Raw genomic sequence first — 25916 nt, forward strand, 5'->3', positions numbered from 1 at the left:
GATGGGCGTGCCAGTATCGCACTGCGGAGTCTGTCTATCCCTGGTGTGATGTTTCCCCCAAGCGAGGGAGGGAAGAGTGGCCCTAATTCCACAGCTTAAACTCTACGTTTCCTGAAAATGTTGGTACAGCAATGCTAAGGACACTCGGTACCAACTGTATTCAGGAGGTGGTATGCTTTTGGCCGCACACTGCTTTGTCTCAGTGCAGTCTGCGATCTGTTGCAAAGTGGGTCCTTCTCATGTGTTAGCCAAGTCGGTCTGCTTTCCTTCCTTGTAAAATAGCACAGCATTTGATCTAGACTTGCGAACTGATTAAATTTTTAGCCATACCCGTCGGATTTAAGGGTCGGTCTCTCAACTGCAACCTGAAGCGAAGCGTTCTATTGGTTATTTTTATTTTAGCCTGAACAACGAGGAAAGCTATTTAGTTCGTGAACAATTTGGGAACAGATTCTAAATGGGTTTATAGCCTTCAGGCATCTCCCCTCCTAGGTGAGTCAGCCAGCACGGTCTCCGCGCTGCGCACTGGGCGGCCGCACTCCATTCCCAGCCCACACCAAGCCCGCCTCCGTCCGCACTTTTCACGTTATTTCACTGGCAAGTCTCGAAGGACCTCCCAGATCCCAGTTTGGGAACCACTGGGTTAGGTTGCGAGCGAGGAGGTCATTTAGGTTGTGAGTGGGGTCAATGGGGCACAAGTCAGGCTCCGCCTCTCCTGCTCGTGCCAGAGAGGCAGCCTCTGCTCTGTAAATCGTCATCAGTCTCCAGTACCTGCCACGTTCCCATGTCTTATCCCAGAAGAAAATCCATGCAGTGATAGAACAAAGCGTTCAGTCGAAAATGAACCACTTTATTTACAGGTCGTGTAAGACACACAGAGTGAGATGATGGAGGAAGAGACACGGAACACATTACTTGGAAAACAGTGTCAGTCTGAATGACAACCAAAAACTCCCATTCCTACTGGGGGAGGAGAGAAGCTGTGTAACACTGGCGGCGCACTATGTTACAGCTTGCCATGAACAGAGGGACAACCAGTAAACTAAGAAAAGAGTATATATAAACAAGGCGAATGTATATTTATACACTCAGGGATATACCTGTTTATACACTGCATGAATAGAACTGCGTTTATGTGTTCAACCATAAATGTATTTTGATGCTTTGGCAACATAAGATGTACCTTATCATGCCAATAAAGCGATTTGAATTTGAATTTGTCAGCCGTGACTCAGTGGGTAGCACACTTGCCTCTGAGTCAGAAGGTTGTGGGTTCAAGTCCCACTCCAGGGACTTGAGCACATAAAGCTAGGCTGACACTCCAGTGCAGTGCTGAGGGAGTGCCACACTGTCAGAGGTGCCGTCTTTCGGGGGAGATGTTAAACCGAGGCCCCGTCTGCTCTCTCAGGTGGGCGTAAAAGGCACTATTTCGAAGAAGAGCAGGGGAGCTATCCTCGGTGTCCTGGGGCAAATATTTATCCCTCAACCAACAGAAAACAGATTATCTGGTCATTAGCACATTGCTGTTTGTGGGACCTTGCTGTGCGCAAATTGGCTGCCGCGTTTCCCACATTACAACCGTGACTCCTTCAAAAAGTACTTCATTGGCTGTAAAGCGCTTTGAGACGTCCGGTGGTCGTGAAAGGCGCTGTATATAAATGCAAATCTTTTTTTAAGCAGAGGCAGTCAGTTCGCAAGGAGCCTTCTTGGAACTTATCCCTTACACAACTTAATAACCAGCAGGATAACACAGACCTTTGTAGAGCTTCGCAAGGCAATGCTGCGAGTAGCCAGAACTGAACGGAGTAGCCAGAGGCCAGATACTCTGCTGTGGCAATCGCTTCGAGTCAGTCGTCACAGCTCGTGGTTCGGGCGTAATCCCACGTATTCGTTGCCCTCTTGCAAATATCTTGCTTTAATACTTTGGCGACAATAATAACTGAATCAGATTGGTTCATCTGCAAAAACGTCAACATTTCACACAGTCTTGCCGAAACCACCAGGCAACTTTCGACAATTCCTGAACAGAGGTCGTGAAAAAAATCCTTCCCGGACAGTCATCTCCCCGTGCCACAGTCAGACTGCACAGCGATTTGCAATTGCTGTTGCCACAGAAACAGAGCTAGTGCTGACCGAGATCAACTCCCCCCCCCCCCACCCAAAAAATTCATTTCAATCTGCAGTCGTGTACAAAAATAAACCCCATTGCGTCACGTCTGTCTGCCGATAGTTGGAGACCTGCTGTTAGGACAATGAATGCTGCTCTGGATCGAAGGGTCTTCTCACCAGTCAACCCCGAGTGCGGTACTGAGGCAGAGAGTGCTGCGGAGTGGAAATACCTTGGGCCCCCAGCTTAATGATCCTGTACTGTGCAGGTGAAGCATGGACTGGTGAAGACGGTTTGAAAACGAATCGGTACGAGCGCTTTCACAGTAACTGTGTTTATTAATTGCGTATACAAGTCTCAAGTTCATCCGTGTTGACAATTATGCTCAGATTTTATAAAAACACATAGAAAACACAAACACACAAAAAAGGAAGTATTTTGGAGCTTTCCAAACCCTCGGTACCTGTCCACACACATCCGGGCATAGCTCAGTGGTCCGAAATAAAACCGGCCGGACAGCTGACCCTCCCTCTCACCCCCACACACAAAACGGTCATAGTTCTGAAGGAACCGCGGCCAAGTTGCTGTCGCCCCGGGTCCATGTCCAACCATGCGCTGTGCGCCGTGGGCTCCTCAATGACGTGGCTGAAAGAGCTCTTGGCCAAAGAAACTGGCGCCTTTGCCGTCTCCACGACAGGAACGTGGTCAGGCGCTGGCGCCCGGTGCTGCCGGCACCTCCTCCTCGTCTGGGGGACAGTCCACGAAGTCCGCTAACATGGCCGCTGTCTCGTCCTCTTGACCCTGAGGAGTGTGTGCGTGTGGGATGGGGAAGGAGAGAAAATGCAAGTGAATAAATGATACCGCAGGGGGAGCCTCTCGCCACAAGGCTGTGCTTCACGTCCACCGTTTGGGGCAGTGTCCGTTAAGCGGTCTATAGCCGGACTATATCCGACTGAGCAATGCGCAAAGCGGACCTCGAAAATACGGAAAAGCAGCCCTGATTTGCAGGGCCAGGCAGTGCCTCCAATACCAGCGCCAGATGAGGCCATTCGGCCCATCGTGCCGGCTGCAGATCCATACTGGAGCTGTCTTTTATAAAATGCCGCATAGGATGACACATGCCTCATCAGTCAAAATCAAATCGACAAAAGTGCCCTCTTTTTAAGAAACAATAAATGCTCAGATTATAAAAGGAAACTTATCAAATTAAAGCATAACGTTGCTCCCGGTGTTGGCCTGCCCACTTCAAGTCGCTCCGGTGCCCAGCGGCTTCGGAAAGCCTCAAGCGTTACCGGCGGACATCGCGTGCCCCCTCTCCACGGGCACCCGTGCGCAGGCATAGCCGCGGAAGAGAGGCGGGCAGTCGGACCGAACCGTCTACTCTGGTCCCAAATACAGGAAATTTTGGTTTATCCGGAGGTTGTATGTCCGGAATACTCGATCTAACGGCAAAAATCAGGAGCCGTTTTCTATAAGTTTTTGTAGTTCTCGTTCCTTTTTGCTCCCAGTCAGGCACTGCAAGGTCTGTAGCTATAGCAACAGCTTCAGCTAGAGACGCTTGCAGCTGCAGCCGACTCTTTAGTAGCTGTTGCTAAGCAACAGTGTTTGTTGTCAGATACGGAGATGAAAACCTCCGTATGCTTCAACATTAACTTTCACACAGAATCCCCACAGTGCAGATAGAGGCCATTTCGGCCCATCGAGCCTGCACCGACACATATCCCACCCTATCCCCGTAACCCCACGCATTTAATCCCCTAACACTAAGGGTCAATTTATCATAGCCAAATCAACCTAACCCGCACATCTTTGGACTGTGGGAGGAAACCGGAGCACCCGGAGAAAACCCACCCAGACACGGGGAGAATGTGCAAACTCCACACAGACAGTCGCCCGAGGCCAGATTTGAACCCGGGTCCCTGGCACGGTGAGGCAACAGTGCTAACCACTATGCCACCGTGCCCCCCTGTATGCCCGGCAGTTTTGATAGATCGGCAACACGCCGGTCCCGGATATCAGTTTCCTGTAGTTTTCTTCCAAGTGTTTCTCCAATTGCCGCCTTAAAAAAAAAAATCGACTCACTTGCGGTAAATTATTTCTTAAGTCAAATAATCGTCTGCACAAAATGGGTTCCTTCTAACCAGCGCTTACGCCCCCAACACTTCTCAATTTGTAGCCCCTCGTTACTGATTCCACCACCAGTGCAAATCATTTTGCGCTATTTTCCCACTCAAATCCTTTGAGGTTTCAACACTTAAATTGCCTTCCCAAGAGTGGTCGCCCTTCAAGAGTGCTTCACTGCTTGTGAAGTGCCTTGGGACACCTCGAGGATGTGATCAGGTGCTATACAAGAACATAAGAAATAGGAGCAGGAGTCGGCCATTCGGCCCCTCGAGCCTGCTCTGCCATTCAATGAGATCATGGCTGATCATCGACCTCATCTCCACTTTCCTGCACTATCCCCATATCCCTTGATTCCCTTAATATTCAAAAATCTATCGATCTCTATCTTGAATATACTCAACGACTGAGCCTCCACAGCCCTCTGGGGTAGAGAATTCCAAAGATTCATCACCCTCTGAGTGAAGAAATTTCTCCTCACCTCAGTCCTAAATGGCCAACCCCTTATCCTGAGACTGTGACCCCTGGTTCTAGACTCTCCAATCCTCTTGTAATAAAGGCCAACATACCATTTGCTTTCCTAATTGCTTGCTGTACCTGCATGTTAACTTTCAGTGATTTGTGTTCAAGAACACCCAGGTCCCTCTGAACACCAACATTTCCCAATCTCTCACCATTTAAAAAATACTCTGCTTTTCTATTTTTCCTACCAAAATGGATAACTTCACATTTGCCATGTTCTTGCCCACTCACTTAGCCTGTCTATATCCCCTTGAAGCCTCCTTGCATCCTCCTCACAACTTACATTCCCACCCAGCTTTGTATCATCGGCAAACTTGGATGGATATATTACATTTGGTCCCCTCATCCAAATCATTGATGTAGATTGTGAATAGCTGAGGCCCAAGCACTGATCCTTGCGGTACCCCACTAGTTACAGCCTGTCAACCCAATTTTTTTAAATTTTTTTTTTTTAAATTCACTTTTGGGATCTGGGCGTCGCTGGCAAGGCCAGCATTTATTGCCCATTCCTAGTTGCCCTTGAGAATGACCCATTTATTCCTACTCTTTTCTGTCCATTAACCAATCCTCAATCCATGCAGGTATATTACCCCCAATCCCATGAGCCCTAATTTTGTTGAATAACCTCTTGTGTGGCACTTTATCGAATGCCTTCTGAAAATCCAAATGTACCACATCCACTGGTTCCCCCTTATCTATCCTGCTAGTTACAACCTCAAAAAACTAACAGATTTGTCAAACACGATTTCCCTTTCATAAATCCGTGTTGATTCTGCCCAATCCTATTATAATTTTCTAAGTGCCCTGTTACCTCGTCCTTAAAACTGATATCAGGCTAACTGGTCTGTAGTTCCCCGTTTTCCCTCTCCCTCCTTAAATAGCACAGCACAGAAGGAGGCCATTCGGCCAGTCGAGTCTGTGCCGGCTCTTTCGAAGAGTAATCCAGTCAGTCCCACTCCCCCGCTCTTTCCCCATAGCCCTGCAATTTTTTTCTCCTTCAAGTATTTATCCAATTCCTTTTGAAGGCCACTATTGAATCTGTATCCACCACCCGATCAGGCAGGGCATTCCAAATCCTAACCACTCGTTGTGTAAAGAAGTTTTCCCTCCGGTCGCCTCTGGTTCTTTTGCCAATCACCTTAAATCGGTGCCCTCTGGTGGTTATCGACCCTTCAGCCAGTGGAAACAGTTTCTCTTTATTTACTCTATCTAAAGCCTTCATGATTTTAAACACAATCGCTCGCAAGAGTGTCATCTGTTCTTTCTGGACCCCTTTAACCCTCTCTCTTCCAGTGAATACAGCCCCGGTTTTTCCATTTAAAATCGCAACTATATCCTGGCGACCCGGGTATCGTCCTGGGGAAACTGTTGGACCCCTGGTCAATGCCAACACGGTGGCAGAGGAAGGCCATCCTAGATGACCAGGGTTAATCAGACAGAGCTCCACATTACGGTGGGCTGCGAGCGAGGCCCTTCCTTGCCCACGAGACTGGTTGCAGCCAAGGGCTGGAGAACATCTCACAATTGTCCCTTGGTGTTAGCTTCCTTCTGATGCAGTGGGATCAGTCCCAGCATACAATGAAGGGGTGGCTCTCCTAAACATACTGCTTGTAGAATACACCTTCAAACAGGACTCGAGCTTTACTGCAAGACGCAGGCGTCCTACCTTAGTCTCGTCAGGTTTCTCAGCGGTCTCCTCTTTGTCCTGTTGGTCGCTTGCGCTTTCCTCCGCCGTTGCCTCAGAAGTGTCGGCAGCTTTAGCCGCGGTTCCGTCCTCGGCTTTCTTCTCGGGCTCCTCCGCGTTCGACGCGTCCCCTTTATCCGATGCAACAGCTCCTTCGGCCCGGCCTTCTGATACTCCGACATCCGCTTTGTCTCCGTCTGATACCGCATCCGGCGCCTCCTTGCACGCCTCGTCCTGCTCAGGCTCTTCCTGTGACACCACTTCCTTCACGGGCTCCGCCAGCGGCGCAGTGGCCAGCGCCTTGGCTTCGCTGGGCTGATCCGGCGCTTCGGTCTTTTCCACCTCCACTTTCGCCCCGGTGGCTTGCTCCTCCTTGTCCACATCGGGGGGTCTGTCCTGCACCGCCTCATTCTTCTGCAGCACTTTCACCTCATCCGCATTGTCCTGCTGGGAGGCTGCATCTTTCTGTGCGCTGCACACCTGCGAGCTTGCTTCAGGTTGACCCTCACCTGTCACAGGTACAGAAAGAGAGACAATCTCGCCAATCTCTCCCACCTCGCCAATCTCTCCCACCTCGCCAATCTCTCCCACCTCGCCAATCTCTCCCACCTCCACCGTCATTTCCGCAGGAGGCTCTTCGTCCTCCGACATCACCTCTTGGTCATGCTCAAACACCTCGTCTTCCTCATCCTCCTCCAGATCTTCAATCTCTTTGTAATCCATCTCATCTTCATCCTCCTCCTCTTCCTCCTCCTCCTCGTCTTCCTCCTCCATTTCCGCTTCGTCAAAGTCCTCTTCATCGTCGTAGTCCTCCTCTTCATCGTCGTAATAATCATCCTCATCCTCCGGATATTCTTCTCCTTCCTCATCCTCGCTGCTGTTGATATTTATGACAGTCAGATCTTCGTTCGCTTCCTGGGTTTCCAGCTTCTGCTCTTCGACGGCTGGAGGTTGGGGCGAGGGTTGGACTGGAGCTGGAGTTGGAGGTGGTGCTTGAACGGGAGCCGCGGTCTGCACTTGGCTCCGAGAGGGCGAGGTGACCACTACCTTCTCGATCTCCTCTGTCTCTTCTTTCTTGGCTTCTGGGGAGCCCCGCTCGGGCAGGAGGCCCTCCGGGACGATCATGACGCTGTCGTCGGAGTCGCTCTCCAGCGAGATCTCGACATCGGACTCCTCCTCCTTGTCGTACCTCACGAAGACCGGCCGGTGCCCGCCGTTCCCGAACAGAGCGTCGTCGTCGTCTGGCTGGGTCGCCAGCAGACTGTTGGCGTCGGTCTCCGTCTCCCCCTCGGGGGCGTGGTTCTCCGCGGATCTGGCAGCGGCTGGCGCGAGCGGGGAAGAAAACCTCGCCGGCGCGGACAGGCCAGCAAACCGCCCCTGCAGGGGCAGGCCGGCCAGGTTGTCAGGCTGCGGCCGAGCCGGAGGGGTGGGCAGGTGGAATGTGGGCACTTGAGACTGCCTGCCGAGGACCTGCATCTCTGGCGCAGACGGTTTGAAAGCCGTCGTTACGAGGCTCGCGGTGTTGAGAGGCATTTGAAGAGAAGGCACCCGGGGATGGATTAAGCAGTTGCAGATCACCAGCGCTTCCGAGCAGAAAGCCGAGACCTGCAGGTACAGACGATGCTAATTTAGTACGGAAATCTTAAGGTTCCAAGCAAATCCATCTCTTTTCACAGCTTCTAATTCCATTAGTTAATTTTTTTTAGATATACAGATAAATGTGAGGTATTACATTTTGGTAGGAAGAACGGGGAGGGTGCGAGTCTGGGTGGGGTAGAGAAACAAAGGGATCTCGGAGTACAAATACACAAATCACTAAAAGTTGCGACACAGGTTAGCAAGGCAATAAAAAAAGCAAACCATGCACTGGGGTTTATTTCTAGAGGTATAGAAATGAAAAGTAGGGAAGTTATGCTAAACCTGTATCGAACCTTGGTTAGACCCGAGTACTGCGTACAGTTCTGGTCGCCATATTATAAAAAGGATATAGCGGCACCGGAGAGGGTGCAGAGAAGATTTACAAGGATGATACCAGAAATGCGAGGGTATACATATCAGGAAAGGATGAACAGGCTGGGTCTCTTTTCTCTGAGGGGTGACCTAATAGAGGTCTTTAAAATTATGAAAGGTTTTGATAGAGTGGATACAGGGAGAATGTTTCCACTTGTGGGGAAGAGCAAAACTAGAGGCCATCAATATAAGATAAAGTCACCAAGAAATCCAATAGGGAAATCAGAAGAAACTTCTTTACTCAAAGAGTGGCGAGAACGTGGAACTCGCTACCACAGGGAGTGGTTGAAGCGAATAGTATAGATGCATTTAAGGGGAGGCTAGACAAGCATGTGAGGGAGAAGGGAATAGAGGGTTATGCTGATAGAGTTAGACGAGGAAAGACGGGAGGAGGCTCGAGCGGAGCATAACAAGGATGACACCAGAACTGCGAGGTTACACCCATCAGGAAACACCGAACAGGCTGGGGTTCCTTTCTCTAGGAAAGGGAAGGCTGAGGGGTGACCTGATAGGTCTTTAAAATTATAGAAAGTTTTGATAGGGTAGACGTAGAGAAGAGGTTTCCACTTGAGGGGAGAGCAAAACTAGGGGCCATCAGTATAAGATACAGGAAACTGTGGTTTATCCGGAGGTTGTATGTCCGGAATACTCGATCTAACGGCAAAAATCAGGAGCCGTTTTCTATACGTTTTTTTAGTTCTCGTTCTTTTTTTTCCCCCCAGTCAGGCACTGCAAGGTCTGTAGCTATAGCAACAGCTTCAGCTAGAGATGCTTGCAGCTGCAGCCGACTCTTTAGAAGCTGTTGCTAAGCAAGAGTGTTTGTTGTCAGATACGGAGATGAAAACCTCCGTATGCTTCAACATTAACTTTGTATGTCTGGCAGTTTTGATAGATCGGCAACACGCCGGTCCCGTCGGTGCCGGATATCACAAAGTTTCCTGTAGTCACTAATAAATCCAAGAGGGAATCCAGGAGAAACCTCTTTACCCAGAGTGGTGGGAATGTGGAACTCACTACCACAGGGAGTGGTTGAGTCGAATCGAATAGATGCCTTTAAGATAAGCACCTGGAGTTTGCACATTCTCCCCGTGTTTGCGTGGGTTTCCTCCGGGTGCTCCGGTTTCCTCCCACAGTCCAAAGATGTGCGGGTTAGGTTAATTGGCTATAATAAAATTGACCCTTAGTGTTAGGGGGATTAAATACGTGGGGTTACGGGGATAGGGTGGGATATGTGTTGGTGTAGGGGTTACGGGGATCGGGTGGGATATGTGTCGGTGCAGGCTCGATGGGCCGAAATGGCCTCTATCTGCACTGTGGGGTTTCTGTGATGAGGGAGAAAGGAATAGAAGGTTATGCTGATAGGGTTAGCTAAAGGTGGGTGGGACGAGCCTCGTGTGGCGCATTAACACTGGCATGGACCAGTTGGGCCGAATGGCCTATTTGTGTTGTAAGTTATATGCAGCCTTCAGGTGCAAAGGGGCTAGAGGACAGGTGGCGACTGGACCAAGGTATTCAGATGTAATTAGGTACCCTTTTATGGACCACGCATTCTGTGCTTAAATCTACAAAACGCTGACAAACTTGCAGCAATTTGGGAGGCAGAGAATTAGGGTGGGTTGCAGTGTTTGTGCTCCTCTGCAGTACAGGCTGAGGAGCCAGGAGATGTGATACGGAGCTGCTAGAGCGCCACTACTGGCAGGAAGGTGTAATTGCAGCGTGACGTTTACTCAGGCAGTTCCTATTATACGTATGGACATGGATCACTACAACGGGAAAAATCTGGCACAGGAAAATGTGTGGGAATGCAAAATTGTTTAATAGGTTATAATTTTTTTTTTACCTCAGTGTTTCCATCGTTCTGCCCCTGGCTGAACGTTTTAACAGCGCAGTGCAGCGGTGGCGGCCATTTCGAGCTGGGAACCAGCAGCAGGAAGAGCAGGAGGCGGTAGAGTTCCCGCCGGCAGTCCGCACGGAGGTAGGGGCTGGCGGAGCTGGCGCCCTGCTGCAGGCGGATCAGGAGAGGCAGCACCAGCTCATGGAGTTTCTGCAGCAGAAAGAGGAAGACGTCATTACGGGGAAGACGGCTCTCGACACGGACTCGCAGCCGAAGATAATCTGGGAGCATTCACCGGGAAAAGCTGGACTGACTGCTGCAAAGCTAAAACCTCAAAGCCCTGACTTAAGTGTTTCGTACTCTTCCACTCTGGGCCAGAAGGTCGACCTCTCTGTGACGCTCCTCGAAGACGCTCCTTAAAACCTACCTCTTTAACCAAGTGTTTTGTCACCTGTCCTAATAGCTTACGTGGCTCGGTGTCAATTTTTGCCCGACAAGGCTCCTGTGAAGCATCCTGGGACGTTTTACTACGTTAAAGGCGCTATATAAATGCAAGTTGTTGGGGTTTTGCTCAAATCTCACACAAGCACCTGAGCACGTTCACTCAAGATGAACGTACGATATTGATGCAGCAATTAAGGCAATTTCAGCCGGGATTTTTTTGTTGTGAAGTTCATGAAAGGACGAGAACAAAACTGTGCAAAGCAAAGTACGTAGAGCACATTTGACAATTTGCCCCACCCGCGCACACACACACAAAGATTAAAAGAGGGTTCAAAACTAGGAATCAACACAAAAAATTGATTTTCATTTTTGTCCAGACTCAGTAAAAGTAACAAATTCAAGATTAAATTATTTCATAGAATCAGACAGCGCAGGAGGCCATTCAGCCCATCGTGCCTGTGCTGGCTTTGAAAGAATTAACCAATTACAGAAAACTTTGTGGTATCCGGCACCGACGGGACCGAGCTGTTGCCGTCCCATCAAAACTGCCGGACAAACCAGCGCTAATGTTAAAACATACGGGAGCTTTTGAGCTCCGTATCTAGCAACAAACCCCGTTGCTTAGCAACAGCTTCTAAACAGTCGGCCATAGCTTGCAAGCATCTCTGTAGCTAAGCAACAGCTTTAGCTAGACCTTGCAGAGCCTGACTGGTGGAAAAAAAAAAGCAACGAAAAGAAAAAAAACCTAACGAAACGGCTCCTGATTTTTGCCGGTGGCTCGAGCATTCCGGACAGTTAACCTCCGGATAAACCAAAGTTTCCTGTAGTCCCACTCTCCCCTGCTCCTTCCCCATCGTCCGGCTATTTTTCCTTTTCTAGTATATATCCAGTTCCCTTTTGAAAGTTACTATTGAATCTGCTTCCACCGCCCTTTCAGGCAGCGCGTTCTAGATCGTAGCAACTCGTTCGGTAAAATAAAAATTCTGCTCCTCTCCCCTCTGGTTCTATTGCCAATTACCTTAAAGCTGTGCCCTCTGGTTAGCGACCCCCCCGCCAGTAGAAACAGTTTCGCCCCATCTGCTGTATCATGTTTCTAGGATTGAACCGTGCTACAACAAAACTTGACTTGTACAGGAAACTTTCGATTAACCGGCCCCTAAATAACCGGAACGCTCTAGCCACCGGCAAAATTCAGGAGTCGGTTCAGGTAACTTTTTTTTTAACTTTTATTACTCCATTTGTTGCTGTGCAAGGGTGTAGCTGAAGCTGTTGCTAAGCTACAGAGACGCTTGCAACTTGTGGCCGATTGTTCTGAAGCAACAGGGTTTGTTGCTTTATACGGAGCTCTGAGCTCCGTATCTTTTACTATAGCGTTCGGTTATCTGGAATTACTGATGGACCGGCACCACGTCGGTCCCGTCCGTGCCGGATACCAGAAAGTTTCCTGTATCTAATTAATAACAACTGCACTAACTGTTCAGTCTGTAAATGTTACCCCGCATTGAATCATCGATACTTACAGCATAGGAGGAGGCCATACGGCCCGTCGTGCCTCTGCTGGCTCTTTGAAAGAGCAGTGATGCCGAGTCCCACCCGCGCCCCCCCCTTTTTGTCCATAATCCTGTAAATTCCTCATCCTCCTGTACCTGTCCAACTCCCCTTGAAAATTATTGATGGGATCAGCTTCCGGCGTCTTTTCAGGTCGAGCGTTCCAGATCCCGACAGCTCTGAGTGAAAACATTTCTCCTCATCTCCCCTCTAGACCCCATTCCAGTGATTTTCAATCTATGACCTCTGGTTAGTGACCCACTCGCCTGATGGAGTAAATAGGGGGAAAAAAATATTCCATCCAAACCTCTCATCATCTTGAAAACCTCTAGGAGGTCACCTCTTAACCTTCTCTGCTCCAAGGAGAACGGTCCTAACTTTTCCAACCTCTCCTCATAACTGAAGTCTCTCATCCCTGGGAACATCCTGGTAAACCTCCTTTCTAAGGCCTGTCCATCTTTCCTGAAGTGCGGTGCCCAGAATTGTCCACAATACTCCAGCTGAGGCCTAACCAGTGAAGTTCTCGCAAGGTCTCTTTGCTCTTATGGTCTAGTCCCCTATTTCTATTCCCAAGTAACCCATATGCTTTTTTAACCATCTGGAATTTTTTGAGGATGTAACTGGTAGAATAGATAAGGGAGAACCAGTGGATGTGGTATATTTGGACTTTCAGAAGGCTTTCGATAAGGTCCCGCATAAGAGACTAGCGTGCAAAGTTAAAGCACATGGGATCGGGGGTAAGGTACTGACTTGGATAGAGAACTGGTTGGCAGACAGGAAGCAAAGAGTTGGAATAAACGGGACTTTTTCCGAGTGGCAGGCAGTGACTAGTGAGGTACCGCAGGGATCGGTGCTAGGACCCCAGCTATTCACAATATATATAAATGATCTAGATGAGGGAACTAGATGTAGCATCTCCGAGTTTGCAAACGACACAAAGCTGGGTGGGCTTGTGTGCTGTGAGGAGGATGCAGAGAAACTCCAGTACGATTTGGACAGGTTGGGCGATTGGGCAGACGCAGTATAATGTGGATAAATGCGAGGTTATCCACTTTGGTGGAAAAACAGGAAGGCAGATTATTATCTGAATGGCAATAGATTGGGAAAAGGGAAAGTGCAACGAGACCTGGGTGTCCTTGTGCACCAGTCGCTGAAGGTAAGCATGCAGGTGCAGCAGGTGGTAAAGAAGGCAAATGGTATGCTGGCCTTCATAGCGAGAGGATTAGAGTACAGGAACAAGGATGTCTTGCTGCAGTTGTACAGGGTCTTGGTGAGACCGCACCTCGAGTATTGTGTGCAGTTTTGGTCGCCTTACCTGAGGAAGGATGTTCTTGCCATGGAGGGAGTGCAGCAAAGATTCACCAGACTGATACCTGGGATGGCAGGAATGACGTATGAGGAGAGATTGGGTCAATTAGGCTTATATTCGCTAGAGTTTAGAAGAATGAGAGGGGATCTCATTAAAACTTATAAAATTCTAACAGGACGAGGCAGACTAGATGCAGAAAGGATGTTTCCGATAGCGGGGGAGCCCAGAACCAGGGGTCACAGTCTAAAGATAAGGGGTAAGCCATTTAGGACAGAGATGAGGAGGAATTTCTTCACCCAGAGAGAGTGGTGAACCTGTGGAATTCTCTACCACAGAAGGCAGTGGAGGCCAATTCATTAAATATATTCAAGAAGGAGTTGGATATATTTCTTAAGGCTAAAGGGGTCAAGGGATATGGGGAGAAAGCAGGGACAGGGTACTGAGTTTGGATGATCAGCCATGATCTCATTGAATGGCGGAGCAGGCTCGAGGGGCCGAATGGCCGACTCCTGCTCCTACGTTTCATCAATTGCAGAAAGAATAAGTGACTGTTTAAATTCAGCAGCAGTGCCACTCTATTAGTCCCCGGGTTTGTGGAACTCTGAAAGGGCGGGGGGGTGGAAAAGAGATCAGATTTCAATCCGCCCCCACAACAAATTAACTGCTCGTTCATCCCAGTGCTGCGCGTGGGCTCTTGCTGTGCACCAATTTGGCTGTCACGTTGGCCCACGAGACTGTACTTTAAAGGTATTTCATTGGCTGTGAAGCGCTTTGGGACATCCTGAGGTCGTGAAAGCTGCTGTATAAATGGGGGTGCTTAGTATTTTTAAGGTTACGAGGGCCGGATTATGGGCAGATGCTGAAAGGAACCCCGATCGCGTACGACCCCTGGCTGCGCTCATTTGGGGGCGAGGCTGCAGAGAGCTTCACTCACCTTGTGCGTTTCCTCCTTTAGCAAGCTTCCACAGGACAGGATCACAGCGCTGCAAACTGCAGGCAGAGAGGGGTGGAGACACAAAGCAGAGAATTAAGAAACCGCATCACCCATTGACGAAACCAACAGACCAGAGGCGTACAGGGGGAAAGCAGGCAAAGCTCACGGAGTCGGCACCTCCTGGGCTTACCTGAACCCGTCGCCAGAGTCTGCTCAGAGACTGTGTGGAGAGTCGATAGACCTGGGCCGGGGTAGGGTAGGGGGCGCGCTCGGGGCAGGAGGGGTACGGGCAGCCCTCTTTATATACATGACTGATTCAAGAATAGCATCATCGGAAATTCATTTTTAAAATGGCAGTGACCCGGGGACTGAGACACACACACACTGTACAGGAGATGGGAGTGACCCAGGGGACTGAGAGACACACACACTGCACAGGAGATGGGAGTGACCCCGGGGACTGAGACACACACACTGTACAGGAGATGGGAGTGACCCCGGGGACTGACACACACACTGTACAGGAGATGGGAGTGACCCCGGGGACTGAGACACACACACTGTACAGGAGATGGGAGTGACCCAGGGGACTGAGACACACACACACTGTACAGGAGATGGGAGTGACCCCGGGGACTGAGACACACACACTGTACAGGAGATGGGAGTGACCCCGGGGACTGAGACACACACACTGTACAGGAGATGGGAGTGACCCCGGGGACTGAGACACACACTGAACAGGAGATGGGAGTGACCCCGGGGACTGAGACACACACACAGTGTACAGGAGATGGGAGTGACCCCGGGGACTGAGACACACACTGTACAGGAGATGGGAGTGACCCAGGGGACTGAGAGACACACACACAGTACAGGAGATGGGAGTGACCCCGGGGACTGAGACACACACACACACACTGTACAGGAGATGGGAGTGACCCCGGGGACTGAGACACACACACTGTACAGGAGATGGGAGTGACCCCGGGGACTGAGACACACACTGAACAGGAGATGGGAGTGACCCCGGGGACTGAGACACACACACAGTACAGGAGATGGGAGTGACCCCGGGGACTGAGACACACACACACTGTACAGGAGATGGGAGTGACCCCGGGGACTGAGACACACACACTGTACAGGAGATGGGAGTGACCTCGGGGACTGAGACACACACACTGTACAGGAGATGGGAGTGACCCCGGGGACTGAGACACACACACTGTACAGGAGATGGGAGTGACCCCGGGGACTGAGACACACACACTGTACAGGAGATGGGAGTGACCCCGGGGACTGAGACACACACACACAGTGTACAGGAGATGGGAGTGACCCCGGGGACTGAGACACACACACTGTACAGGAGATGGGAGTGACCCCGGGGACTGAGACACACACACACAGTGTACAGGAGATGGGAGTGACCCCGGGGACTGAGACACACACACACTGTACAGGAGATGGGAGTGACCCCGGGGACTGAGACACACACACTGTACAGGAGATGGGAGTGACCCCGGGGACTGAGACACACACACTGTACAGGAGATGGGAGTGACCCCGGGGACTGAGAGACACACACTGTACAGGAGATGGGAGTGACCCCGGGGACTGACACACACACACTGTACAGGAGATGGGAGTGACCCCGGGGACTGAGAGACACACACTGTACAGGAGATGGGAGTGACCCCGGGGACTGAGACACACACACACTGTACAGGAGATGGGAGTGACCCCGGGGACTGAGACACACACACTGTACAGGAGATGGGAGTGACCTCGGGGACTGAGACGCACACACACAGTACAGGAGATGGGAGTGACCCCGGGGACTGAGAGAGACACACACTGTACAGGAGATGGGAGTGACCCCGGGGGGACTGAGACACACACACTGTACAGGAGATGGGAGTGACCCCGGGGACTGAGACACACACACACACCGTACAGGAGATGGGAGTGACCCCGGGGACTGAGACACACACACACTGTACAGGAGATGGGAGTGACCCCGGGGACTGAGACACACACACACTGTACAGGAGATGGGAGTGACCCCGGGGACTGAGACACACACACACACTGTACAGGAGATGGGAGTGACCCCGGGGACTGAGACACACACACTGTACAGGAGATGGGAGTGACCCCGGGGACTGAAAGACACACACACACTGTACAGGAGATGGGAGTGACCCCGGGGGCTGAGACACACACACTGTACAGGAGATGGGAGTGACCCCGGGGACCGAGACACACACACACTGTACAGGAGATGGGAGTGACCCCGGGGACTGAGACACACCCTGTACAGGAGATGGGAGTGAGACAGAAACGAGCCACCGGCTCCAAGGTGACTGAGCATCTCCATTTTCCTCAGTAAGCAAAGGTTAAAACGAACAGCAGAAATACCATAAATCTCGGTGTATAAGATCCACTCCCATTTTACACCCATCTCAATAAAGACCCGGCAGGCGAGACCCTATAGCGGTGGGACTGTATATTGACCGGCGCACCGAGCAGTGACGGAAGCAGCGGGGTGGGGAGTACCGCCGCAAGTACCTTTCAGCGCCGCCAGACAGACATCGCTGTTGGCGTTCAAGTCCCGTTTCTTGTGGCTTTGCATGGCCGCAGCGTCGCTCAGGTCCATCAGCTTTTGCCTCTTGCTGCTGTGCTTGCCGTAGTTCAGTGGCTGGGCCCCGTCCCCGGCCGGCTTCCCCGCCCGCAGCTAAAAGGGTAAAAGGTCAAAGCCCGTCAAGTCAAGTCGGCGCGGGCGGTGGTCCCCAACCCTTGACCCATGACTCTGGACTGCCCCACATGTCCCCGAGCCTCCATTCTGAGTCTGGTGGGGGTGGGGGGAGCAGGAAAATGACAAATCTCCTCCCCTCGCTCCAACAGATTACGAGGTGGAGGGATTATGGCTCAGAAGCTTCAATGCCAGCGAGAGCAAGAAGCTGCGACATGACAGAGTTAACTCCATTGCGACGGGGCACCCAGAGCCCGCCAAGGTTACAACATTTTACGATGCCCTCGTCTCATTTTGTTTTGTGGGCAAAATTATTTCCCCTTCCGTTCTCTTGGCGTCCCTATGGTGACCGACTGACCTCGCGTAAGTAGCCGTTCTCCACTCGTGAGGCGAGCCGGTTCCGTTATGAACTCTCCCCATCTCCCACTGAAGCTCTCGGGAGTTTGCCCACAGAATTTTTTTATTTTCTTTGAAAGCCACCCTCCTTGCCCGCCGTTTCCTTACCTTCAAGGTGTCCACCACTGGAGTGATGTCACTGATCAAATTAGCCAACAAGACATCAGAATGGTGGAACGGCCCCTGCAGAACTCCTGCCGAAGCCCCGCAGATTTTCACCCATGTTCCCAAGACCTCGTAGGCCTTCACTCTCACCGAGCTGTAAACACAATTTTGTCATTTTAGTTATTTATTCCCCCCTCTACCATTCATTCTTGGGACGTGGATGTCGCTGGCAAGGACGGCATTTACTGCCCATGCTTTGTTGCCCTAGAGAAGGTGGTGGTGGGCCTTCTTGAACGTAGTGGCTTGATACAACAGAGTGGCTTGCTAGGCCACCTCAGAGGGGAGTTAAGTGTCAACCATGTCACAAGCAGGTCCAGGCTGAGCAAGGACGGCGGGTTTCCGTCCCTAAAAGGACAATAGTGAACGACAGGAAACTCTTTTTTATCCAGCACCGACGGGACCGGTGTGGTGCCGGTTTATCAAAAAGTCCAGATTACAGAGAGGTACAGGAAACTTTGGTTTATCCGGAGGTTGTATGTCCGGAAACCTCGATCTAACAGCAGAAATCAGCAGCCGTTTGGGTTAGGTTTTTTTTCCTTCTCCTAGCATTTTTTTTTTTTTTTTTTTATAAAAACAGACTCTGGAAAGCGTCTCTGTAGCTTAGCAACAGCTTCAGAGACGCTTCCAAGGTACGGGCCGAGTGTTTACAAGCTGTTGTTAAGCAACAGTGTTTGTTGTCAGATACGGGGATGAAAACCTCCGTATCCTTCAACATTAGCGCTGGTCTATCCGGAAGTTTTGATAGATTAGCAGCAGCTCGGTCCCGTCGGTGCCGGATATCGCGAAGTTTCCTGTATAGTTAAAAGGTACGAGAGCTCCGTACACAGCAACAAATCCAGGCTTCCCTGTTGCTTAGCAACAGGTGCAGGAACTCCGGCCGCAGACCAAGCGTCCCTGTTGCTTAGCAACACGTGCAGGAACCCCGGTTACACAGCCACAGATCCAGGAACGGCCACTAATAGGAAGTAAAACTTACCTGAACCTACTCCTGAATTTTGCCGGTTAACAGAGATTTCCGGTTATTTTAGGTGCTGGTAAATCAAGAGTTTCCTGTAGTTGGGTTTTTACAACAATGCAACGGCTTCATGGTCACTTTAACGGCGATAAATATAAACCGAATTCAAATTCACAAACCGCCATGGTGGGAGTTGATCTCATCTTTCCCTGTATCAGTAGTCCAGGACTCTGGATTACTAGCCACTAGCTGGCACTCCCAACACCTGCCATCGTACACAGCGACAACCAGCCCACCGAGACTCGATGCATCATCTCCAAGCTGGAGGAGCGCGGTCAAAGCAGCCACTCCGGCAGTAACTCCCGTACCCGATTTTGGTAGTAGAAGGGAAAAGCTGGTGCTTGAACTAAATCCGTGGCCAGAGAGACATGAACAAAAATGGTGCAGACCAGATGAAGGGGAATTCCTTCCACAAGACTAGGGCCCGGGCTACACGTACCTCAATTACTTGTAACCAAGTGCCGAGGAGTACCGCCTGCATAGGAACAGGAGGAGGCCATTCAGCCCCTTGAGCCTGCTCCGCCATTCAATGAGATCGTGGCTGATCAGTGACCTAACTCCATGTACCCACCTTTGGCCCATATCCCTTAATACCTTTGATATACAAAAATCTATCAATCGCAGATTTAAAATTAACAATTGATCCAGCACCAATTGCCCTTTGCGGAAGAGAGTTCCAAACTTCTACCACCCTTTGTGTGTAGAAGTGTTTCCTAATTTCACTCCTGAAAGGTCTGGCTCTAATTTTTAGCTATGCCCCCTAGTCCTCGACTCCCCAACTCTATTTGTTCCCCTTAATATCTTGAAAACTTCGATCAGATCACCCCTTAACCTTCTAAATTCCAGGGAATACAACCCTAGTTTGTGTAATCTCTCCTCTTTACCCCCTGGAGTCCAGGTATCATTCTGGTAAACCTTCGCTGCACTCCCTCAGAGGCCAATCTATCCTTCCTAAGGTGTGGTGGCCAGAACTGCTCACAGCACTCCAGGTGTGGTCCACCCAGGGCTTTGTACAGGTGCCCTAGTCTGATAATAGGTGGGGTGCCATTTAATTGGATTCCAACACTGGACCATAGCCCGCTGCCCTAGCAAGTAGACGCGCCTATCTCTTTAGGACAACTTCACGATTAACGTGCTCCTTTTTTCATTGCTAACCGTGTCTGCGCAGATTTAACTGGAATCCTAACCATGACAGCATGTGGATTATGGTTAGACTGCCCAAGCAAATGCTTCAATTCTGATACACGATGGTTATGCTAAACCTTTATAAATCACTGGTTTGACCTCAACTGGAGAATTCTGGGCACCACACTTTAGAAAGATGTCAAGGCATTGGAGAGGGTACAGGGGAGATTTACCAGAATTACACCAGGGGTGAGGGACTTCAGTTACGTGAAGAGATGAGAGAAGCTGGGGTTGTTCTCCTTAGAGCAGAGAAGGTTAACAGAGCATTGAATAGAGGTGTTCACAATTATGAAGGGTTTTGATAAAGTAAATAAGGAGAAACTGTTTCCACTGGCAGGAGGGTCAGTAACCAGAGGACACAGATTTAAGATAATTGGCAAAAGAACCAGGGAAACAGGAGGAGAATTTTCTTACACAGCGAGTTGTTGTGATCTGGAACGCGCTGCCTGAAAGGGCGGTGGAAGCAGATTCAATAGTAACTTTCAAAAGGGAATTGGAGAAATACTTCAAAAGGGCTATGGGGAAAGTGCCCATTCGGGTTGGTCGTCTAGCGTAAAATCTGACCTGTACGCTTTCTCCTGTCCGGGCACGGCTGTGTCCCGGGGTGTGCCCCACGCGGTCAGGACTTGGGGGAAGAGCCGGCAAATGACGTCTGCAAACCGCAGCAAATGCTTCCTGCACCTGTTAAACAAAAAACACACAGCCAGTTCACGTCCTGGGCATGACTTTCAACCGCCGCCAACAATATATGTAGAGTAGACGGGCGGACGAGCTGCAGACAGGCCGCCAACAAGTGCCGATTTGCTCAACTCCAGCTGTATTCCAACTGAAAAAGCAGTCACTAATGTTTGAAACTTTCACGGTTAGCTCAGTTTAATCCTTGATTGCGACCGGACTCAACGATTAATGCGGCAAGGGAAAGTACGACTTGAATTTCCCCTCACGACGCGCTGTGATAAATGGGCCGCTTCAGGGGATTATAAAAATGATTCAAGTGTTGGTCTTCTCGTCATAGTAAGATTGTAAAAATCACCGCTGCAAGTTGGATGAAGAAAGACGAACATCGGCAAATACTAAACAGAACTGAGAATAGCTCCTATTACACAAGGCTGCCAGCACTTTATATACAACGTGCAGCTTTATATACACACACACACACACACGCACAAACTACAGGAAACTCTCGATTTACCAGCACCTAAATAACCGGAAATCTCGGTTAACCGGCAAAATTCAGGAGTAGGTTCAGGTAAGTTTTACTTCATATTGTACTTGCCTTCCTCGATCTGTTACTGTGCAAGGGTGTGGCTGCAGCTGTTGCTAAGCTACAGAGACGCTTGGAACTTGTGGCCATTGTTCTGAAACTGTTGCTAAGCAACAGGGTTTGTTGCTTTATACAGAGCTCTCAGCTCTCCGTATCTTTTACTATAGCTTTCGGTTATCCGGAATTTTTGATGAACTGGCACCACGTCAGTCCCGGATAAAAAAAAAGTTTCCTGTACAGGAAACTCTTTTTTATCCGGCACCGACGGGACCGGCGTGGTGCCGGTTTATCAAAAAGTCCGGATTACAGAGGGTTATAGTTAAAAGGTACGAGAGCTCGTACACAGCAACAAATCCAGGCTTCCTTGTTGCTTAGCAACAGCTGCAAGAAGCCCGACCACAGACCAAGCGTCCCTGTTGCTTAGCAACAAATGCAGGCACCTCCGATTACACAGCCAAGAATCAAGAAACGGCCACTAATATGAAGAAAAACTTAACTGAACCTACTCCTGAATTTTGCCGGTTAACCGAGATTTCCGGTTGTTTGGGTGCCGGTAAATCGAGAGTTTACTGTACACATTTATAATACATACATGCAATGTATAATGCACAAATTATTATATTTAATACAAGCCCCGAACAATGTTCCCTTTAATTTTTTTTTGGGTGCGTGGCTCCTTTAACTGGCTGCGCGGCCCATTCAAGTTCCCGCACATGCGTGGTTGTTCCTGTTGTAAAGCCAGCAAGCGGCCTGCGCGAGAGCGCCAGACAGCCACGCAGCTTATAGGGAACACTGGGCCCCTAAATGTTATATTTAATACAGGCCCCTACAATTGGCCCAGTTAAACTAAATGGGGAATGTTTACATAGCAATTTACAATGGGGGATTTTGAAAGAAAAACGTGACCAAAAAAAAAACATGTCAACATGAAGTGAGGCACGTGGACAGGAAGTGCACGCCCCCCCAGCGGGACTTTTAAACATGGAACGGTGTCAGGCATTAAGATTTAATTTTTTTAAAAAATAAAAAACGTCTTTTCCAATCGAAGATCATGAAAAGGGTCAGTAACCAGAGGACACAGTTTTAAGGTGATTTGGCAAAAGAACCAGAGCGACGTGAGGAAATTTTTTATAAACACGAGTTGGTGATCTGGAATGCACTGCCTGAAAGGGCGGTGGAAGCAGATTGAATAGTGACTTGCAAAAGGAATTGAATAAATACCTGGAAGGGAAAAAAACTTCGCAGGGCGCGGGGGAGTGGGCCAAATTGGAGAGCTCTTTCAGTAGCACAGGCACAATGGGCCGAATAGCCGCCTTCTGTACGCTAAGAGTCTATGGCCTAGAAATTCACTATAGCCCCGTTTGGGGCACCAGCCTTGCCAGGACGCTAAAAGTAGCGCCCCGGAAGCAGTCGCGACCGCCCGCCGGAAATTCAGTTGGCGCACCCTAGAGGGAAGTGCGGCGCTACTGGAGGCGCCCTGCAACCCTCTTGGGGCGCTGCAACTGAATATCGCTGCGCAACGTGCCGCAGCGCCACACGCTGCAGCACGGCGCGCTGCGGTACTGCAGGCCTTCCTCCCCTTCTTAAAGGGGAGGGGCCTTGTGCAGCGCGATCGAGGATCGCGAGTGCCGGCAAAAGAGCCCGGCACCGAGAAGTGCCGGGCTCTTGGAACGCAGCCGGCACTCCGCGCGGGGGGGGGGGGGGGGGGTGGGGGGGCCCCCCTCAGGCGGCCAACAACAAAAATAGCCGCCCCGCACCTCTCCTTTAATTAGTGCCTCTACCGCCGCAGGTAGGCCCCCCTGAACCGGTCGCAAATAGCGCCTGGCGTTAAAGCAGGGGGCGCATCTAAATATCGCGATCAGGGCGTTGCGCACACCAATGGCGTCATCGGTAGTGGTGCAGCGCTAACGGCTAGCGCCGCCATTAGCGTCCCGCTGAATTTAGCGGGAGGCGTGGCCAGTGGCTTCCGACCCACTTAGCGCCCTCTTAAGGCGCTAACGGGTGGCGCAGCCCACTGAATTTCTAGGCCTATGATTCTGAAAGGCTGACCTCCACTCCGGTCCGAAGCCACCGAGTCTACGTTTGCGAGCGATCGAGTGTGCAAGACCCAGGGTAATTCCTGACACACGGAACCTCATCACTGAGCGGAGGGAGGGGGTACAGTCATTAACAGGAGAGCCAACTCTCACAAAGAACTCAAGTAGACTTACACGATAATGAGCGCCGACAGAATGTCCAGGGTGTCGCAGTGGATTGCCGGCAGTACTAACATTTTCAACGGCCCTTCGCCCATCCAGCTCTATAATGAAAGATTTTTTTGTTGTTAGGGAAAAAAAAATAAGCCTTTGAGAGGACAAGTCACGCATTGCAAACTTCAAACAGCGTCAGTGGTGGAGTGAGAAAGAAGCAGGTGAACAGCAAGCGCCAAAATAAATCCACCTACTGCAACATCACTTTGAGTCGAGTGGTCCCTGGGGTGGGGATGGGGGCCAGAGATTCTCCACCTCTGCAGGTTGAGATCTGGGTACTTTCTTCCCTGCTTCCCATCGAGGTCAGAGACTGAGGGTGTGAATGAAATGTAGACCGAGCCCTGCACGTACTGGAGGGTCGGTGAAGGTCCCACTAGTCCAAGAGCAAGGAATCGATGCGTTCCTGGTCAACTCATAGAAACATAGAAGACAGGAGCAGGAGTAGGCCATTCGGCCCCTCGAGCCTGCTCCGCCATTCAATGAGATCATGGCTGATCATCCAAACTCAGTACCCTGTCCCTGCCTTCTCCCCATATCCCTTGATCCCTTTAGCCTTAAGAAATATATCCAACTCCTTCTTGAATATATTTAATGAATTGGCCTCCACTGCCTTCTGTGGTAGAGAATTCCACAGGTTCACCACTCTCTGGGTGAAGAAATTCCTCCTCACCTCTGTCCTAAATGGCTTACCCCTTATCCTTAGACTGTGACCCCTGGGTCTGGGCTCCCCGACCATCAGGAACATCCTTCCTGCATCTAGTCTGTCCAGTCCTGTCAGAATTTTATAAGTTTCAATGAGATCCCCTCTCATTCTTCTAAACTCCAGCAAGTATAAGCCCAATCGACCCAATCTCTCCTCATACGTCATTCCTGCCATCCCAGGTATCAGCCTGGTGAATCCTCGCTGCACTCCCTCCATGGCAAGAACATCCTTCCTCAGATAAGGCGACCAAAACTGCACACAATACTCAAAGGTGTGGTCTCACCAAGGCCCTGTACAGCTGCAGCAAGACATCCTTGTTCCTGTACTCGAACCCTCACTACGAAGGCCAACTCCTTCCCTCATTGGCCGCAAATTTTTTTTTTTTTTTTTTTTAATTCATTCACGGGATGTGGGCGTCGCTGACAAGGCCAGCATTTACTGCCTGTCCCGAATTGCCCCTTGAACCGCTGCAGTCCGTGTGGTGAAGGTGCACATTTCAGAAGGCAGTCAAGAGTCAACAGTCTGGAGTCACATATCGGCCAGACCGAGTAAGGACAGCAGATTTCCTTCCCTAAAAAGGACATGAGTTCATTAGTGAACCAGATGGGTTTTTACAACAATCTGGTAGTTTCATGGTTGATACTAGCTTTTTATTCTCGATTTATTTAAATTTAAATTCTCCGGATGCTGGGATTTTGAACTCTTGCCTCCAGATCATTAGTCCAGACTTTTTTTTTTTTTTACATAGAAACATAGAAGATAGGAGCAGGAGTAGGCCATTCGGCCCTTCGAGCCTGCTCCGCCATTCAACGAGATCATGGCTGATCATCCAAACCCTAGCACCCGGTCCCTACACCGACAGCCATCCCACCCAAGCCCTATCCCCGTAACCCCACGTATTTAATCCCCCCTAACACTAAGGGTCAATTTTTATCATGGCCAATCAACCTAACCCGCACATCTTTGGACTGTGGGAGGAAACCGGAGCACCCGGAGGAAACCCACGCAAACACGGGGAGAATGTGCAAACTCCACACAGACAGTCACCCGAGGCCGGATTTGAACCCGGGTCCCTGGCGCTGTGAGGCAACAGTGCTAACCACTATGCCACCGTTCACTAATCCAGTAACATAACTATTATGCTACCGCACCCCTACATTGGGAAATGGCTGCTGCTTATCCCCATGCAACAGCTAGCACACGTCAGGAATCACTTCAGCACACAAAGGGTAGTGGAAACCTGAAACACTCGCCCCCCAAAAAGCTGCGGAGGCCAATTGAATATTTCAAAACTGAGATTGATAGATTTTTGTTAGGCAAGGGTATTAAGGGTTACGGAACCAAGGCAGGTAAAGAGATCAGGCATGATCTATCTGAACGGCAGAACAGGCTCGAAGGGGCTGACTGGCCTGCTCCTGTTCCTAGGTGATGTAATTCACTGCGTGCAGTGCTGTGCGGTGTTTGAGTTAAGGCACGACACAAGTTTTTCTCTGCTAAAACAGAGAGTTTGTGGGTCTGCTCTTTCAGATTGAACTGAAGGCCGAGGGCAGCTCAGGGGGGGGGGGGGGGGGGGCCAACAGGGCATCGGTTAGTTCGGACATCGGGGGCACGAGAGCGTCTGCTGCCACTGGCACACTGTAAACACGTGCCACAGGAGAGCGTGCGACT

At 50.3% G+C, this 25916-nt stretch overlaps 1 protein-coding gene across 1 annotated transcript in view; it reads right to left on the reverse strand.

Annotated features, from left to right (window-relative positions):
* Positions 1-2425: 2425 nt before the first annotated feature.
* Positions 2426-25916, reverse strand: part of pelp1 (proline, glutamate and leucine rich protein 1) — a 42800-nt gene continuing 19309 nt past the window's right edge. The window contains exons 10-17 of the mRNA XM_085977420.1: positions 23507-23595; positions 20597-20713; positions 17776-17926; positions 17088-17253; positions 14514-14569; positions 10285-10488; positions 6417-8039; positions 2426-2908 (exon numbers count right to left, since the gene is read on the reverse strand). Of these exons, the coding sequence (XP_085833546.1) occupies positions 2813-2908; positions 6417-8039; positions 10285-10488; positions 14514-14569; positions 17088-17253; positions 17776-17926; positions 20597-20713; positions 23507-23595 (2502 nt within the window). The 3' untranslated portion in view covers positions 2426-2812. The remainder of the gene's footprint in view (positions 2909-6416; positions 8040-10284; positions 10489-14513; positions 14570-17087; positions 17254-17775; positions 17927-20596; positions 20714-23506; positions 23596-25916) is intronic.

This window comes from Somniosus microcephalus, unplaced genomic scaffold (assembly GCF_052327205.1).
Source record: "Somniosus microcephalus isolate GS21.2 unplaced genomic scaffold, FLI_Smic_1.0 unresolved_chr4, whole genome shotgun sequence".
NCBI lineage: Eukaryota > Metazoa > Chordata > Chondrichthyes > Squaliformes > Somniosidae > Somniosus > Somniosus microcephalus.